This window comes from Trachypithecus francoisi, unplaced genomic scaffold (genome assembly GCF_009764315.1).
Source record: "Trachypithecus francoisi isolate TF-2019V2 unplaced genomic scaffold, Tfra_2.0 Lachesis_group5, whole genome shotgun sequence".
NCBI lineage: Eukaryota > Metazoa > Chordata > Mammalia > Primates > Cercopithecidae > Trachypithecus > Trachypithecus francoisi.
The window spans coordinates 67458602-67478877 of NW_022681470.1; the positions used below are offsets into that span (position 1 = coordinate 67458602).

The following is a 20276-nucleotide window of genomic DNA, read 5'->3' on the forward strand; positions in this document are numbered from 1 at the left end:
TTTTCCAATAACATCAAAAAGAACAAAATATTTAGGAACAACTTTAATCAAAGAGGTACAAGACTTGTGCACTGGACACTACACACATTGCTGAAAGAAATTTAAAGAAGATCTGATAAATGGAAAAACAGCCCGAGTTTATGGAGTGACTCAATATTGTTTTGATGACAAACTACCCAAAGTGATTTATTTTACTCTTTCTTTGTTTTGTTTTTTAGACGGAGTCTCGCTGTGTCGCCCAGGCTAGAGTGCAGTGGTGTGATCTTAGCTCACTGCAACCTCTGTCTCCCGGGTTTAAGCAATTCTCCTGCCTCAGCCTCCTGAGTAGCTGGGATTACAGGCATGTGCCACACCACACCTGACTAATTTTTGTATTTTTAGTAGAGATGGGGTTTCACCATATTGGCCAGGCTGGTCTCGAACTCCTGACCTCAGGTGATCTGCCCACCTGGGCCTCCCAAAATCCTGGGATTACAGGTGTGAGCCACCGTGACCCACCTTATTTTATGTTTTTTAAAGTCTGTATTCTTAACTATTATGCTCTGCTGCCTACTAGGCAAGAGACTTGTTGCACATATTGTCTGCCATGTTTAGAAAACAACTTAGGGTGAAATGACACTCCCACACATCCTTTTCCCTTGCTCTCAGCCCCTGTCTTTTTCTCTGTCTCTTCTACCAGTCCTGTGTCTCTTTTTGGCTGGTCCCTGCTTTTACCAGCTTCAAACATGAGTAGGTGATGGAAGAATTCAGGCAGGGTGGCGCTGTAGCCTAAAGAAACTCCAAATTTCCAGTGGGGAAAATACACTGTGTGCTGCCCTTCCACTTGGGTTTTCCCAGGGCTGATGCTGGAGTGGAGGGATCAGTGCAGAACGTGGCTTTGGTTCTTGGCACTAGGCTAGCTTGTTGACCCCCATCCCCCATTCTGATTTTGAGACAGTGTTCAAGCTCAGATATGATGCTTGCACCCAAGAATGTTGAGTGTTCCCAAGACAAGCCAAACCAACCCTCTGTCAGCCGGCATAGCAATAATGTTTGTGGGAAGTTTATGAAAAATCTTATCGAGGGGACTGTTTTAGAAATCAATCACCATCTAATGACCTCTTTTGTTTCCACTTTAGATGCAGCAGCAGGAGCATGAATCCCTGAAGGCCAACCTGTGTGTCCTGGCCCTGGGGCTGGGCCGCCTTCTTTGCTGGTGGTGGCTGGCCGAGCTGATGGCTCACCTGATGTACGTGCACGCCATCTACAGCAGCATCCCCCTCCTGGAGGCTGTCTCTGGTTGGACGTTAGGTAATTGTGGGAATCACTAACAGTGGGATGAGCCCCAATAGTCAGCATCAGAGTAGAGCTGGAATGGGGTGAGGAGGGGTGCAGCTGCCTAGAGCAAACCCTCTTTATTATTATTTTTTAACCTACTCCTCTTGTGGCCAAGATTATGCATGTGAGAAGTGGTTGATGTGGTTGACGTGATTGACGAAAGTAAGGGCTGTGCTTATAATCTGGGAACCAAGAATGGTGGCATTCTCCTCTGTAATGGGATCCTACTGAGCTTAGCTGGGTCCACATCTTCACAGATGGCCAGCATTGCGTTTATCAGTAGAAAGCAGGAGTTGCTGGGGGCAGCTTTGAGTTCATTCTAAGAGGGAATGCTCCAAGATTGAGTTGTTCCACAGTCTTCCTTGTTCTTTGTGCATAGGGTATAAAAGAATACGAGGCTGGTTGTGGTGGCTCATGCCTGTAATCCAAGCACTTTGGGAGGCTGAAGCGGGCAGATCACTTGAAGTCAGGAGTTTGAGACCAGCCTGGCCAAGATGGTGAAATCATGTCTCTACTAAAAGTACAAAAATTAGCCAGGTGTAGTGAGAGACACCTGTAATCCTAGCTACTCGAGAAACTGAGGCAGGAGAATCACTTGAATCTGGGAGGCGGGGTTTGCAGTAAGCCAAGATCATGCCACCACACTCCAGCCTGGGTGACAAAGCATGACTCTGTCTCAAAAAAGAATGAGTTTGAGGATCACACAGTTGTAGGTTTGAGTTTCAGCTTCACCAATGACTGATGGGTAACCTTGGCAGTTTACTTAACCTCTGAGCTCCAGCACCCTCATCTGTAAAACAGGGAAACTTAGCTTTGTGGAATAATAGGAGGATATTAGGAAGTGCCCGCACATTGAGGGTATACCTTGTAAAATGTCTGGGGGATAGAATAAACGGTGTGTGTGTATTTCCCTCTGTAGATCCCCTTTTCTCATCTACCCTTTCCTGTGTGTCTGCCAGGGAGGTGGCATGGAAATCTTATTTCCTCAGCAGGGCTAGTCTCCAGTATAGGATTTGTCTGTGGAGAAACCACTGTTCTTTATTCCTCTGGCCAAAACAGCAGAGCCCACACCCTTTTCTGAATAAAATCTCTTCACTTCCTTATTCTCTCTCCTTTTGAGGACTCCCGCAGTGACTGACTTCTGCCTGTGTGCTGACCTCCAGCCTGTAGCTCCAATAACTGTGTGATCCTCAGGCAGATCAAGCTGTTTCCTGCTGAGGGCAAGAGCACAAGCCCGACTCCCTCCTTATCTGTTTAACATTTCATAGATCTTCCTAAACAAATCTGGATTGTTCTTGCTATCACACGTACTTAATCAGTATGCTTCCAAGGAAGAAACCTTTAAGATGGAAAAAATGCTAAGCTGTTTTAATGATAGTCTCTTTCTTCAAAACAAAATTTTTTATAGTTTGGGGTTGCTTAATATTGTAAGGTTTTAATGATACAATTAGACAAACAGAATATGATTAAATGATAGCTTATACTAAGTCAGATCCCAGTTGTACGGGATACAAACTAAGGGACTGTCTCAGCGTGAGGGTTTTTAAACTACAAGTAATGGAAGACACAATTCAAAATGGCGCTTAAACAATAAGGAAAAGTTATTCCATATAACAATGATACCTAAGTTCAGCACTAGGGGTAGTAAATTATGTGACTCTGATGTCACCAACACACCTTTTGTATGTCTACCATTCAGCTTAAACTAACCAGAATCTTAGAAGCCCTTAGTTTGTACTCCTAATCCCATCAGCCTCTGTCACCCTCTCTGAAAAGGTAACCTGAATATTGTATTTATCCGTTTCTTCTTTTTCATTGTACTTTTACCACAGTTAAAACCTTAAAATTGCATATGTTAACACCTCTTCATATGAATAGATTCATACTTGGTATGTATGTTCTATGACTTGATTTTCTTGTTTAACATGTTTTTGAGAAATATTCATGTTAACACTCATGTAACTAGGTACCACTTATTTTCACTGCTATATAGCATTCCAGTGTATCCATATACAAGAAGTTATTTGTCCATTCTACATATAGAAGGACATTTGAGTTTTTTTTACAGGGTTTTGCTGTTCCATATAATGCCATTTCTGTGTCTCTTGGCGCTCACATGTAAGGCTTTCCCTGTAGGGCTATAACTTTCAAACTCTTTGGCACATTACCCACAGTAAGAAATACATTTTGTGTTACAGGTGTGTGCATGAGTGTATGCATGTCTGTGTGTGTGTGTAAACTCTCACAAAGCCATACTTTACCTTGAACCACCTGCAATGTATACTGGCTGATATTTTCTGTTCCATATTATTCTATTTTAAACTATTCGTTGGAAATCCCTGAATTGGATGAGTCACTATCCAGAGTTTGTCAAACATTGCTCAAATATATCTATATCTAGAAATAAGTATCGTGGGTAGTATATATGTTCAGATTTATAGCATAAATTATTTTTTAAATTGGCTAAACCAATTTATGCTCTTCTTGGCAGTGTATGAGAGTTTCCATTGCTTGAAATTCTCACCAACACTTGATACTACTCAAAGCAATTTATAGATTTAATGCAATCCCTATCAGTGACATTCTTCACAGAAACAAAACAAAACAAAACAAAAACCCTAAAATTTGTGTGGAACCAGAAAAGAACCAGAATAGCCAAAGCAATTCTGAGCAAAAAAAACAAAGCTGGAGTCAGAACACTGCCACACCTCAAAGTATACTACAAAGCTGTAGTAACCAAAACATCATGGTACTGGCATAAAAACAGGTATGTAGATCAATATAAAAAAATAGAGAACCCAGAAATTAATTCACATATCTTTTAATTTTGAAAATCTGGTGGTTGTGAATTTTATCTCATGGTTTTAATTTGCCTTTCCTTGGTTACTAATAAATTTGAGCATCTTTTCATAGGCTTAAAGGACTTTATTATATCATTTCTTATTTATTTTTGAGACAGTCCCACTCTGTCACCCAGGCTGGAGTATGGGTGATCTCAACTCACTGCAACTTCCACCTCCTGAGTTGAAGCAATTCTTATGCCTCAGCCTTCTAAGTAGCTGAGATTACAGGCGTGCACCACCATACGCAGCTAATTTTTGTATTTTTAGTAGAGACAGGGTTTCACCATGTTGGCCAGGCTGGTCTTGAACTCCTGACCTCAAGTGATCCACTCACCTCAGCCTCCCAAATTCCTGAGCTTACATCTATGAGTCCCTGTGCCTGGCCTGGTATATCATTTCTAATGAATAACTGTTGATAACTTTTGCCCATTTTTCTATGGGATTTCTGTCTTTTTCTTATGGATTCATAAAATTTATTCTATATTATTTGAAAAAAGTCATATGTGTAGTTGCAAATATTGACATCTTTTGGTTTGTGGTTTGACTTCTAATGTTTCTATGTTGTCTTTTGATAAACGGGCTTCATTTTAATGCAGTTGCATTTAGACATTTTTATTTATCATTTTTACTTTTTTGGGTCTTTCAAAACTAATTTTTTCAAAAATATAAATAAAAATAGGTAATTCCCCATTTTCTTCTAAAACTTTTAAAGTTAAAAAAATCTTTGGTTATTATGGACATTTGCATCATAGACTGATAAAATATAAATCATCCAAATAATTTTTTTTAAATTGACAAATAATAAGTGTACATACTCATGGGGTACATGGTGATGTTTTGATACATACAATATATGGTGATCAGATCAGGGTAATTAGCATATCCATCATCACAAATGTTTATCATTTCTTTGTGTTGGGAACATTCAGTATTTTCCTTCTAGCTATTTGAAACTGTGTAATATATAATTAACTCTAGTCATCCTACAGTGCTATAGAACACTAGAACTTATTCCTTCTACCTACTGTAATTTTGTATCTTTTAACAAATCTCTCCCTATCCCTCCCTTTCCAGCTTCTAGTATTTTCTCTTTGGTTTTTTCACTTCTGTATGAACATTTATTAGCTTCCACCTATGAGTGAGAACATGTGGTGTTAACTTTTTGTTTCTAGCTTATTTCACTTAACAGAATGTCCCCCAGTTCCATCTTTGTTGCCTCAAATGACAAAATTTCATTCTTTTTTATGGTGGCATGGTATTCCATGGTGTAAAAATACCACATTTTCTGTTTCTTTTTTTTTTTTGAGACAGAGTCTCGCTCCGTCGCCCAGGCTGGAGTGCAGTGGTGTGACCTCGGCTTACTGCAACCTCTGCCTCTTGGTTTCAAGTGATTCTCTTGCCTCAGCCTCCTGAGTAGCTGGAAGGTGCCTGCCACTACACCTGGTTAATTTTTATATTTTTGGTAGAGATGGGGTTTCACCACATTAGCCAGGCTGGTCTCGAACTCCTGACCTAACGTGGTCTGTCTGCCTCCCAAAGTGCTGGGATTACAGGCACAAGCCACTGTGCCCAGCTTTAAATACCACATTTTCTTTATCCATTTATCTGTTGTTGGACACCTAGGTTGATTACATATCTTGGCTGTTGTGAATAGTGCTACAGTAAACATGGGGTACAGATGTCTCTTGAATATAATGATCTTCTTTTTGTTGGATAAATTCACAGTAGTGGGATTGCTGGATCATATGGTAGTTCCATTTGTAGTTTTTTGAAGGACTTCCATATTGTTCCCCATAGTGGCTATACTAGTTTGCATTCCCACCAACAATGTGTAAGAATTCGCTTTTCTCTGCATCTTCATCACCATTTGTTATTTTTTGGCATTTTCATAGTAGTCATCCTAACTCTGGGGTGAGATGATATCTCATTGTGGTTCTGATTTGCATTTCCCTGATGATTAGTTATATCGAACTTTTCATGTATTTGTTGACCATTTCTTTTGAGAAAATATCTGTTAAGATCATTAGCCCATTTTTAAATCAGATTGTTCTGTTTGCTGTTGAGATGTCTGGATATTAATCACCTGTTGGATATGTAGTTTACAAATATTTTCTCCTATTCTGTAAGTTATCGTTTCACTCTTTTGTTTCCTTTGCTTTGCAAAGCTTTTTAGTTTGATACATTCCATTTGTTTATTTTTGCTTTTGTTGCCTGTGCTTTAGAAGTCTTATTTATAAAATCTTTCCCTGACCAATGTCCTGACAGATTCTCCCAATGCTTTCTTCTAGTCTTTTTATTGCTTCAGGTATTACATGTAGGGCTTTGATCCATTTTGAGGGTGAGAGGTGGGGGTCTGGTTCAATTCTTCTGCATTTGGGTATCCAGTTTTCTCAGTACCAGTTGTTGAACAGACTGTCCTTTCCTTAATGAGTGTTTTTGGGAGCTTTGTCAAAAATCAGTTGGCTTAGATTGTGGATTAATTTCTGGGTTTTCTATTCTTTTATATTGATCTATGTGCCTGTTTCTATGCAAGTACCATACTGTTTTGGTTACTACAGTTTGTAGTATATTTTGAGGTCTGGCAGTGTTCTGACTCCAGCTTTGTTCTTTTTGCTCAGAATTGCTTTGGCTACTCAGGATCTTTTGTGGTTCCGCACAAATTTTAGGGTTTTTTGTTTTTGTTTTTTTCTATTTTTGTGAAGAATGTTACTGGTATTTTGATAGGAATTGTATTAAATCTATAAATTGCTTTGAGTATTGTCATTTTAACAATATTCTTTCAATCCATGAGCATGGGATGTTTTTCCATTTGTTTGTATCCTCTTCAATGTTTGTATTTCTTTAATCAGTGTTTTGCAGTTTTCCTTGTGAAGGTTTTCACTGCCTTAGTTAAATTTACTCCTAGTTATTTTACTTTTTTGTAGCTATTGGAAGTGGAATTGCCTTCTTGATTTCTTTAGTTCACTGTTTGTGTATAGAAATGATACTGATTTTTGTCTAACTGTACCGTGCAACTTTACTGAATTTGTTTATCAATTCAAATAGTTTTTTTGGTAGAGTTTTTAGGTCTTTCTTTCTTTCTTTCTTTCTTTCTTCTTTCTTTCTTTCTACTCTTTAAGTTCAGGGGTACGTGTGCAGGTTTATTACATAGGAAATTTGTGCCATGGTTTATTTTTTTTTGTACAGATTATTTCATCACCCTGCTATTAAGCTGAGTACCCATTAGTTATTTTTCCTGATCTTCTCCCTCCTGCCACCCGCCACCCCGTGATAGGCCCCAGTGCGTGTTGTTCCCTTCTATGCCTCCAGCTCCAACCATGTCCCTGCAAAGGACATTATATTGTTCTATTTTATGGCTGCATAGTATTCCATGGTGTATATGTACCACATTTTCTTTATCCAGGCTGGGCATTGTTGACGGGCATTTAGATTGATTCCATGTTTTTGCTATTGTGAATAGTGTTGCAGTGAACATACACATGAGTGTGTCTTTATAATAACACTATTTATATTCCTCTCAGTATATACCCAGTAATGGGATTGCTGGGTCAAATGGTATTTTTGTCTTTAGGTCTTTCAGGAATTGCCACACTGTCTTCTATAATGGTTGAACTAATTTACACACTTACCAACAGTGTGTAAGTGTTCCTGTTTCTCCACAATCTGGCCAGCATCTGTTATTTTTGGACTTTTTAATAACAGCCATTCTGACTGGTATGAGATGGGATCTCATCGTGGTTTTGATTTGCATTTCTTTAATGATCAGTGATGTTGAGCTTTTTTTTTTTACGCCTGATTGTTGGCCACATGTATGTCTTCTTTTGAAAAGTCTGTTTATGTCCTTTGCCTATTCCTTAATGAAATTGTTTATTTTTTTCTTGTAAATTTGCTTAAGTTCTTTGAGATGCTAGATATTAGACCTTTGTCAGATGCCTAGTTTGCAAAAATTTTCTCCCATTTTGTAGGTTGTCTGTTTACTCTGTTGATAGTTTGTTTTGCTGTGCAGAAGCTCTTTAATTAGATCCCATTTGTCAATTTTGCTTTTGTTGCAATTGCTTTTGGCATCTTCGTCATGAAGTCTTTGCCCATGCCTGTGTCCCAAATGGTATTGCCTAGATTGTCTTCCAGGGTTTTTATAGTTTTGGGTTTTACATTTATGTCTTTAATCTATCTTGGGTTAATTTTTGTATGCGCTATAAGGAAGGGGTCCAGTTTTAGTCTTCTGCATATGGCTAGCCAGTTATCCCAGCACCATTTATTGAATAGGGAATTATTTCCCCATTGCTTGTTTTTGCCAGGTTTGTTGAAGTTCATATAGTTGTATATGTGTGGCCTTATTTCTGGATTCTCTGTTCTGTTTCATCAGTCTATGTGTTGGTTTTTGTATCAGTATCATGCTGTTTTGGTTACTATAGCCCTTTAGTGTAGTTTGAAGTCAAGTAGCATGATGTCTCCAGCTTTGTTCTGTTTGCTAGGACTGCCTTGGATATATGGGCTCTTCTTTGGTTCCATATGAATTTTAAAATAGTTTTTTCTAGCTCTGTGAAGAATGTCAATGGTAATTTAATAAGAATAGCATTGAATCTGTAAATTGCTTTGAGCAGTATGGCCATTTTCACAATATTGATTCTTCCCATCCATGAACATGGAATGTTTTCCCATTTGTTTTGTATCATCTCTGGTTTCTTTGAGCAGTGGGTTGTAGTTATCCTTGTAGCTATCTTTCACTTCCCTAGTTAGCTGCATTGCTAGGTGTTTTATTATTTTTGTGGCAGTTGTAAATGGTAGTTTGTTGCTGATTTGGCTCTCAGCTTGACTGTTGTTGGTGTATAGGTATGCGAGTGATTTTTGCACATTGATTCTGTATCCTGCGGCTCTGCTGAAGTTATCAGCTTATGAAGCTTTTGGGCTGAGATGATGGCGTTTTCTCAACATGGATCATGTCATCTACAAACAGGGGTAGTTTTACTTCCATTAATACCTAGTTTATTGAGAGTGTTTAACCATGAATGGATGTTGTATTTTATTGAAAGCTTTTTCTGCATCTATCGAGATAATCATGTGGTTTTTTTCTTTAGTTCTGTTTTTGTAATAAATTACATTTATTGATTTGCATATGTTGAATCAATCTTGCGTCCCAGGGATAAAGCCTACTTGATGGTGGTGGATAAGCTTTTTAGTGCAGTGGTGGATTCGGTTTGCCAGTGTTTTGTTGAGGATTTTTGCATTGATGTTTGCAAGGACATTGGCCTAAAGTTTTCTTTTTTTGTATCTCTGCCAGGTTTTGGTATCAGGATGATGCTGGCCTCATAGAATGAGTTAGGTAGGAATCTCTCCTCCTCAATTTTTTGGAATAGTTTCAGTAGGAATGATACCAGCTCTTTTTTGTTTTTCTGGTAGAATTCAGCTGTGAAGCCATCTGGTCCTGGGCTTTTTTTGGTTGGTAAACTATTTATTACTGCCTCAATTTCAGAGCTTCTTACTGGTCTGTTCAGGAATTCAGTTCTTTTCCTGGTTCTGTCTTGGGAGGGTATACGTGTCCTGGAAATGATAACTTTCTTCTAGATTTTCTAGTTTGACATATTCATAATATTCTCTGATGGTGGTTTGTACTTCTGTGGGGTCAGTGGTAATATCCCCCTTGTTTCTTATTATGTTCATTTGAATCTTCTCTCTTTTCTTTATTAGTCTAGCTAGTGGTCTATTTATTAATTTTTTTAAAAAAACCAATTCCTGGATTCACTGATCTTTCAAGTCCCTAATCCCTTCAGTGCAGCTCTGATTTTGGTTATTTCTTGTCTTCTGCTAGCTTTGGGATTGGTTTGTTCTTGGTTCTTTAGTTCTTTTAGTTTTGATGTTAGATTATTAACTTGAGATCTTTCTAACTTTTTGTTGTAGTCATTTAGTGCTATAACTTTCCCTCTTAACGTTGCCTTAGCTGTGTCCTAGAGACTCTGGTATGTTGTATTTTTATTCTGGTTAGTTTGAAAGAACTTGCTCATTTTTGCCTTAATTTCATCATTTGCCCAAAAGTCATTCAGGAGCAGGTCATTCAATTTCCATGTAATTATATGGTTTTGAGTGAATTTCTTAGCCTTGATTTGTAATTTGATAGTGCTGTCGTCCAAGAAACTGTTATGATTTCAGTTATTTTGCATTTGCTGAGGAGTGTTTTCTGATTATGTGATCAATTTTAGAGTATGTGCCATGTAGTGATGAGAAGAATGTATATTCTGTTGTTTTGGGGTGGAAAATTCTGCAGATATCTATCAGGTCCATTTGATCTAGTGCTGAGTTCAGGTCCTAAATATCTATCTGGCTTCTCATAATGTCATTATAGCATATTCCTTTATACCTTCTGTTTCTTATAAACTAAAAGTTAAGTCAGAGCTTCATGGGTCAGGTGTGGTGGCTCATGCCTATAATCCCAGCTCTTTGGGAGGCTAAGACAGGTGTTTGACTTGAGTCCAGGAGTTTGAGACCAGCCAGGGCAAGATGGCAAAACCCCATCTCTACAGAAAATTAAAAAATTAGCTAGGGTGGTAGTGCGCACCAGTAGTGCCAGCTACTCAGGCTGAGATGGAAGAATCACTTGAACCCAGGAGGTCAAGGCTGCAGTGAGCTATGATCACACCACTGCACTCCAGCAGCCTGGGCAACAGAGTGAGACTCTGTCCTCCACTCCGTGCCCCCTGCCAAAAGAAAAACCTTCATAAATTAAAGTGGTTAATTATTTTTAGCTGCAATACCTATCATATCACCTATGAAGTCATAGGTGATATGGCATACTTAAACTTTCCCCAATTCTTATGAGAAATTTTAAATATCTAGAATGTTTGAAGGAATTATGTAACAAACACAATGGATCCATTGTGTAGATCCAACAATTGTTAATTTTTGCCCCCAAGTAACATTCTCCTACCTAACTACAATTACATATCACACTTGAAAATAGTACTTTTCTAATACCTAATATCTAGTCTATCTTCACATATTCCTCGTTGTCTCCAAATATATTTTAAAGTTATTTTTGTCAACCCAGAATCAGCCAAATACATCATTTGGTTTCATGTCTATTAGTCTACTTCAATCTAGAATAGTTCAACCATGTTTTAAAATGATAAGACTTTTTGAGGAGTCCAGACCTATTGTCTTTTAGAATGTCCCACACACTGGATTTGATTTTTTAAAATTGTGTTATTCTTAAATTTGTTCTTCTATCCTGTCTGTTTCTGTAAATTGAAACTTAGATCTAGATCCTCTGGAGTCTTGATTTAATAAAACAATTTTTTTGCAAAAATAACTTAATATAGAATGTCCTGTGTTTCGTGTTGCATCTGTGGGATGCGTATAATGTTAGGTGGCCCCCTCTGTTTGCATCGCTAAGTTAAATCACTTGCATATGGTGGTGGCGCCCCATCTCTCCCTTCTGAAGGTACATTTATCCCTTTGGAATTAGCAAGCAACATGTGGGATGTTAATTCAGTGCTATCTGAGTATCTTGTTCCCCAATAACCTGGAAAATAGTGTTAGTGAATAGTTTTAACATTTTTTGATGAAACTTGCCTGAATCAGCTTTTTGAGTAGGAGTTTGAAATGCTGATTTTCCAAATCTATCATTATACCTGCGTTTGATAGCTGGCATTCTTCCATAAAGAAGACTTTTCCATCATAAACTGGAGCTGACTACAGTTTCTCGTAAAAAGCCAGGGCAAATGTGTAATCGTTCCTCTTTAAACTTCATTTTATAGAATAAGGAGTTCAGTGAAATATTCTCCTTCAATAGTAGTGTCAAATAATTTTCTATTTTACAATTCGATGTAGTAATTTTCCTTTTGGATGCTAAAATTGTCCCAAATTTGGTCAGGCTGGCTTCTGTGTTCTCTTGACGAGCCTTTATTTGACTCTGAGTGTTTCCTTAGTTTCTGGAACTGAAAGATACCCCCATGCTCACCTTATATTTTCCTTAGCCCTGTATTGGAATCAGCCAAATCTTCAAAGGAGCCTTGGTTCCTTTTAGTTGGGGGATTATATTTGGGAGCTGAGATCCGAGTCTGTCCATTACTATAGGGGTGCTATTGTTTGGAGGCCTGAAAATTTCCAGTGAGTAGACTGGGGAATATGTTTTTACAAAAACATGAGTTTTGTAAAATGTGAGTTCATACTGAGATTTTAAATTCAGATTTAACATTACTATGTGTTTTCTTAGCAACTTTGATTTTATACTTGTGCCTTTTCTCTTTATTAATGAAGATCATAGTTTCTAACTACATGAGCATATTATTTGTGGTGACACTATGAGTAGTTTCAAAATTATAATACTCAACATTTTGACTAAAAATCACTGAATGACATTTAAGAATCATTTCAGTTCTTTTTTCTCTTAGAGTCGAGGTAGATACTGAGTGCTCTGTGTTCAAAAGCCATTTGAAATAATGCTTTTTAATGTGTGTTCATATTACTGATTTGATATTTGGTTAAATTCTTCTAAATTTGAATATGTCTTTTTATCAGTCCTATTTTTTAGTTTTATAAGTTCTTTTTGATGCCTTTTTGTATCTGTGAGGTCTTATAGTTTCTTTTCCTTGCATATTCTTTCAAGTTTACTTATATTTTCAAACATGATAAATATGTTTATCTTATATTCTATAGCTGGTAATTCTACATCTGCAATCTTTGTTAGTCTAATTATCCATTTTACTTCTGTCAGTTCTCACCCATATTTTGGGATGTTTGATTGTGAGCCCATGTTAATTGCTGCTTTGTCCTTGGGAATTCTTTGGTGTCTGTGTTTGGAATACATTCATCCAGAGAGTATTTAGGTTTATTTCTGCCAGGTGCTTGGAGTTATTACCAACGTGGTGCCACTTACATTTCTGGCTTGGGGTTTTGAGGGGACACACCAGTAATGGGAATTTGGGGCTTTGGAAATCTGGATTTATGTGGGCTCTCACCCTGACCTCCTATGTGTATGGGCTCCCAGGACTGCCACCTGTCCCCACATGTGGCTTGTGGAAAACAAAGCCTAGATCCTTGCAGCCTGGCAGGTTCTACCAAGGTAAAGGCAAGCACCACTACTCGCCCATTTTTCGACTCTTGCTTTATATGTATATATTTGGTCTCCAAGGACTTTTCCAAATAGCTCCAGCATATATTTTAAAAAGATGATGCTTTTACATATTTCAGTTAGCATTTCTTAGGTGTTCTCCATTGGCATGATTTTCAAGATGGGACAGTCTGTTATATTGCCAGAAATGGAAATTCCCCTATACCTCTTTTTAAGAAGGAAGAAATCTCCCAAGAAGCATCTCCAGCAGCTTCCCCCTTTATGTACCTTGTAGCCGTAACTGCATCATCTGGGTCATATGCCCATATTGTAATCATCCCATGATTAGTTGTAATCAGGAATTTCTTTCAGGTTACTATGGGGAAGAGGTTGGACACTGGAATGAAATTCCCTTTCCAATGGCAAGGACTGGGGGAAGAGAGTTGTTTGGGAGGCAGCCAGTACTTTGTATTAGGGCAACTACTTCTGAATACAAAGTTGCAGTGTAGTGTTTCAACTCGGAAAATTTGAAAAGTAGTGTAATAGGCAGCCAAGAAAATAGAAGATTTAAATTTTATAATTGTTTTATTCCACTCTTAAAATAATTAATTTGAGGCTTATGATTTGTAGAGTGACCAAATATCCCATTTTGTAGTCCTATTTTATATCTGTTGTCCTGACATCATTATAATAGTTCCTTTCATTCTCAGAAGTGTCACTGAAAAGTGAACATCCATGGATTTTGGTATCTGTAGGGGTTCTGGGAACCAATTCCCCAGGGATCCAGAGGACAACTATATAGTTAGATGCAACTGGAGCTCAGGAGTGGGATTGGCAACGGAGACAGGTACGTGGGAACTGTTGCACACATGTGATAACTGAGGCCACAAGAGTGAAAGAACTTCCTTGAAAAAAGTGTAGAATGAGAATAAAGGAGGGCCAAGTATGGAACTTTAGGGAATGCTAAAATTTAAGAGGTGGCTGAAAAAGAGGAGTCAAGAACTAATGAGAAGGAATTTTAATAAACAAAGGAGGAAGCCAATGGTTTTGTGAAGGTTGCAAGAAGAAAGCTCAATTTATCAGAGGTTGAAAAGAGACTAAGAGGGGATTTAAGAGAGTCTTTCATTTTGGCAAATGGGAGGTCATGGTTGACACTGTTCAGTTTGGGGGACTAAAGACCAGGGTTACAAAATAAATCAAAGGTGAAAAAATAGAGGCAGAAGCTAATATGCTGCTTTGGTTGTGTTAAATGATGATGCCTAGTATGTTCTGTTTCCCTGCCACGTAGTCTCAGATGGCCTTGCTGTCACACAGCCCAGTGGGTCCTGACTGCATCTTTTTTCCTTCTGGTGGACCTGCCATCTCCAGGCCACTCCTCAGGGTCTCCATCTCTCCAGGCTGCCATGGTGTGGAGTATAGCATGGCAAACACTCCCTTTCTTTCCAGCATGTGGGCATCTTCAGCTTCAAGGTTTTGGGGCTAATCCTTCTTGGGATGTTCAGAAAGATAAAATAAGCATAAGGGGGTTATAAGGTGTGCAGAAGGCATGTGGGCTTTGGGCCCTGGTTGCAGCCTCTGATTTCCTTCTGAACTAATACAGAGATACAGTAATTTTTTTATTCTATCACTTTTAACCTCTCAATGGTAGGGCTCTCCTTCCACGATGGCCCTTTTTTCCATCCAAAAGTTGTAGTTAAGTGTGAGGCAGCAGCACAGACAGAGTAAAAGATGCCTCTTTGTCTTACATGGAAGAAGACATACAACATATCCTTCATCTCTAAGGATCTCAGGACTGGGTAACATTCTACCCTGTCCAGGAATGACCCCCTCTGAACACCCCAAGCTGAGTGAGAGCTGCTTTAGAGACGTGCCTATACCACTGCCTCTGGGGTCTTTCTCCTGCAGCACTCACAACACAGGTGCTTAATGAGTACTTCACGTGCAGGTTCAGGTGAAGTAAAATTTCACAGGGACTCTGCCTGGCAAATGACATCAGATTGGTGTTAGTGTGAGCAGCCAGATATCCAGATGAGTGACTGATGCAAGATTTTGCATAAGGCAGCAAAGGGAAATCATACATCTTACGTTATTATTCCAAAAAGGGATCGCTGCAAAGTTAACAGAAATAGAGAATATAAATAGAGGTTGTTTCTCATGGGATTGATGTGGTTAATCAAAGGAGAGAGATTCACGTACTCCGTGGAAGGTGTTCAATCCTCCCCTGGCAGGGATGGAAAAAAACAGTGGTGGCTGCTTGTCTGTCAGGGCTCCGTTGCTACTCACTGTGATTGAGAGGACATTGGGAGCACCATGGCAACAGGGCAACATTTGTTTTTCTTTCATTTCCCTTAATCCTCTCCTGGAGATATCAAAGTAAAATTTTCTTCCCATTTATTTTTCTCTCTCTTCAGGGTGATGTTGATGATGATTATTAATTTAAACCTTCTCCTTCAGTTTCTAGTGAGGGTTAGAGCTGCTGTAATCAGCCTCTCAGGTGGAGGCCAGGCTCCAGGAAGATCTGCTCCCTGAGCACTGCCTGGGCAGGGCATTGGGCTGTGGATGTTTTCCACACCAGCGTTGTACCGGTCTACATGGGGTTACCTCTGCCCCCGCTGCGGCTGGCCCAGCACCTGCATTAGACGTATCTTACTGGAAGGATAGAACTTTAGAGAACACTAATATTTGACAGATGGATAGAAAAAGAGGGCCATCAATGAATCAGAAGGAATATTAATTAATGAGGAAGGAAACAAGTGTCTTGCGAAGGTTTAAAAAAGAAGGAGGTGCACAATTTATCAGAAGTTGAAGAGAGGCCAAGTAAGGGGACTGAAGATAGTCTGTTTCAGTTTTGGCAAATGAGTCGTGGTTGACTATGGTCATGGTTGCCACTGTTCATTTTTTGGGAATATAGACCAGGGTTGAAGAATAATCAGATATGAGAAAATAGAAGTAGTTTGGGGGAAACTTTCAGTGTTTCTGCTTTCAACAACTAAAAGCAATCAGAAACTAGTGGGAAATGTGATAGTGATTATAGCTTTCTGAAGGCCAGTGGGAGGCTGAATTCTTTTAATATGCAGGAATATTCAGGAAGAGGATACTGAGCAGCTCCTATCCATGTCTGCCGAGTTCAAACAAGGTTTATGTTTAAGCAAGGAAATGTTATTAGATATAGTTCTCAAGTGGTGTACCACAGACTGAACACCTCGAGGAAGACACACACTATCTCTTATAGAGCTGAAAACATACACACCTCTTTCCCTAAGTAACTATTCAAGTCCAGACTCTCAGTCGGCTCAAGGGAATGTTCACATCTCCTAGAATTCGGTCATAATGTTAATATCCTACAATTGTGGGCTCAATTGTAGAGTTAGCTACCATTGACACACTTCATATTAAATAGAAGGGGAAAGAGATAGAAATATTAGTTAAAATTTACATGTAAATGCATTATACAGCAAATAAGAAAGTACAGGTAATGGTTTAGAGTGAATTTTTATGTTTTTCATTAAGAAAACTTTTTAACTTTTGATATATAATGTACATATTTTGGGGGTACATGTGATAATTTGATACATTCATATAACCAGAGTAATTGGGATCTCTTTTTAAATGCTGGAACTTTTGAATTATTTTCTCGCTGTTTTGAAATGTACAATCAATTAATGTTAACTATAGTTACCCTATTGATCTATTGAACAGCAGGTCTTCTCTCTTCTAAGTGTATATGTGTACCCATTAATCAACCTCTCTTCATCCTCCTCTTCTGCTTACCCTTCCCAGCCTCTGGTAAACCACCAATCTACTCTGTCTTAACGAGATTCACTTTTATATCTCTGACATGTGAGTGAAAACATGCAATGTTTATCTTTTTGTGCTTTGCTTATTTCACTTAACATATGACCTCCAGTTCCATTCATGTTCTACAAATGACAGAATTTCTTTTTTATGGCTGAATAATATTCCACTGTGTATATATTTCAATTTTTTAACTCCATTCATTAATGGACATTTAGGTTGATTTCATATTTTGGTTATTGTGAATAATGCTGCAATAAACATGGGGAGTACAGATACTGCTTTGACATGTTGATTTCCTTTCTGTGGGGTGTATACCCAGTAGTGGAATTGCTGGATCATGTGGTGGTTCTATTTTTGTTTTTTGGGGAAGTTTTTATATTGTTTTTCATAGAGGCTGTAGTAATTTACATTTCCACCAACAGCGTATGAGGTTTCCCCTTTCTTTACATCTTCAGCAGCATCTGTTTTTTTTTTTTTTGATAAAAGCCATCCTAACTGGGGTGAGACATTATCTCATTGTGGCTTTGATTTGCATTTCTCTAATGATTAGTTATGTTGTGCACTTTTTCATATGTTTGTTGACCATTTATATGTCATTTTTTGAGAAATGTCTTTTAGGTCTTCTGCCCATTTTTAAATTGGATTCTTTTTTTTTTTTGGTGTCGAGCTGTTTGAGTTCCTTGTATATTCTGGTTATTAATCTTTTGTCAGGTAGATGATCTGTAAGTATTTTCTCCCATTCTATGGGATGTCTCTTCACTTTGTTGATTATTTCTTTTGCTGTGCAGAAACTTTTTAGCTTGATGTAATCCACTTGTCTATTTTTTCCTTTTGTTGCCTGTGGTTTTGAGGCCTCGCCTAGAATCTTTGCCCAGACCAGTGTCCTGGAGTATTTTCCCAATGTTTTCTTCTAGCTGTTTCATAGTTTCAGGTCTTGGATGTAAGTCTTTAGTGTGGTTTGAATTAATTTTTTGTATATGGTGAGAGAGGTCTAATTTGGTTCTTCTGCATGTGGTTATCCAGTTTTCCCAGCACCATTTATTGAAGAGAGTACCCTTTGCCTATTTTATGTTCTTGGCACCTTTGCTGAAAATGAGTTCACTGTGTATGCATGGATTTATATCTGGGTTCTCTATTCTATTACATTATCTGTACATCTTTTTTAAAATGCCATTACCATGCTTGATTTGGTTTCTATAGCTTTGCAGTATATTTTGAAGTCAGATAGTGTGATGCCTTCAGCTTCATTCTTTTTGCTCAGGGTTGCTTTGACGATTTGGGGTCTTCTGCAGTTCCATATGAATTTTAGGTTTGTTTTTTCTATTTCTGTGAAGAATGTCATTGGCATTTTGATGGGAATAGAGCAATTTCTGTGCCTGATCAGGGGGTTTGTGACTTTCCCCTTCATTCTGTGTTCTTTTTTGCCTTCAGTTAGTACTTCTGCTGTTGGGTTTCTTAACTCTGATGTGATCCAAAGTTTGATTCTTCACAGGTCTAAGCCATTGCAAGTCCTGCTGTTGTCTTCCATTAACTAACCAGTAGACATGGCAATACTAGGTGATACCCCACAAAATCCCCTAAGTTTCCTTTATACTCCTCCTGCCTCCATTGTGTAGGAGTAACTCAATTTCCCTTTGACAGTAAAGGTTAAGCCTCCCAGCTTGTACTATAACTCCTCTTTCACTTGTTCTCCTAGTTCCAGGAGGAACCCCAAATGGCTGGGTGATAGTAGGTTTTGATTTGATATAATCATTGTTTTGTTCCCTGGTGGAAGCACTTCTTTGCTGTGTGGTAAGACCTCTAACCAAGCACATCACAGAGTTGCATGGATGGGAAGAGGATTTCTTAGGAGTAGGTTAAGAGGTGCAATAGTGAGAGGTGCCACTCCTTCTTCCCCTCTTTGAATACTGACTCTACATATTTAGGTGATGGGTAAGAGCACCATATGGAGTTTGCTGGCTCAGAGCACATTCTATATCCTGTGGGATAGAATCTCAATGTCACATGATGATGTGTATGGGAACCTTTGACAGACTATTCTGTAAGGCTAACTGCTTTCGAATGATGGGATAAGACTAGTGAATCCCATAGCCCAATGTCTGACTTCATTTGCTACAAAGTGAGGTCATTAGACAAAAGTGATGTTAAGTCTGATAACATGACAGTGACTAAGACAGTCATTACGCCCATGGATGGTGAAACTGGCAGACACACTGGTGAATTTGGAAAGCAGATTCACAAGGAATGACTCTCTGGCCCCTCCAAAACAGAAGAGGTCTAGTGTAATCAGCCTGATACCAGAATATGGAAGGTCATAGAAAACTGGCAAATTAGGGACCCAGCTGTGCTAATAGCCAGGTTAATCTTGGTGAGAGGCTGTCCACATTGTTGATCCTATGCAAAGCTTTCATTACTGCCATCGCGGCTACTTTGGTCATGAGTCCATTGGAATGGCTGTGGAAAGAAGCTGGCTAATGTGCAGGGGCCATGACACCTTATTATTTAGACTACCAGGCCCTTTTGTTGAGTGTTTACATGGGTCACAAATATCTCCACTGGGCTCATTTTGAGATGTTCATTGATATGCCTCTTCACTGATTTAAATGCCTCCTTATTAACATTTATCCAATTGAATTCCTTCCACAATCCTAACTATGCCGGGAAACTACTGGACACTCCCATGAATCAGTTTTAGATTCTTACAGACAAATTGACCAATGGTATGTACCACTTGAAATTCCACCCAGTGTGAGGCTTTTTCCTTGTTTGCTGTCCTTTGGGGCCACCTCACGTGTAAGGTTGCAGCTGTTCATTTCCAGCAGCTTCCAGCATATCATGGGGGAGCCATCAGTGAACACAGCTCAGTTTCCCCTCCTCTACCAACTCCTCTTGGGGTCTTAGGTGTGGGATGAGAGAAGGCTAGCATATTGGGAGGAAGAGTTCTCTTTTCCTGCAACTTATTTGTGACTTGAAGATTTTCCTTGTGTGTGTGTATGTGTGTACACACACGTGTATGTATCCATTGATAATGGAATGCTTCCTGATATTGTGGCTAGGTGAATCAGATAACTCCAGCTGATAATGGATCACTCAGGTAACATGGTTCTCTGGTGTTCTGTGGTCAGGGATAGCTCACCTGGTGAATGAGTTAGAATGGCATGCACGTTATGTATATATCACCTCCAAATTCCGAAGAGGTCTGCCAAAGCTGTGCCTCTTTCTTATGGATGAGTGGCATAAGGTAGACCAACTTGCTCTTTACTTGTATCTTG

At 38.8% G+C, this 20276-nt stretch overlaps 1 protein-coding gene across 7 annotated transcripts in view; it reads left to right on the plus strand.

Moving 5' to 3' along the window:
• Window positions 1-20276, plus strand: part of HHAT (hedgehog acyltransferase) — a 348767-nt gene that overhangs the window by 92631 nt on the left and 235860 nt on the right. For all 7 annotated transcript variants that reach the window (XR_004433737.1, XM_033196750.1, XM_033196753.1 and 4 more), the window contains one exon: window positions 1119-1290. Coding sequence is in view for 6 of the 7 variants with exons in the window: in XM_033196750.1 (XP_033052641.1) it covers window positions 1119-1290 (172 nt within the window). In the remaining variant the exon portion in view is untranslated. The remainder of the gene's footprint in view (window positions 1-1118; window positions 1291-20276) is intronic.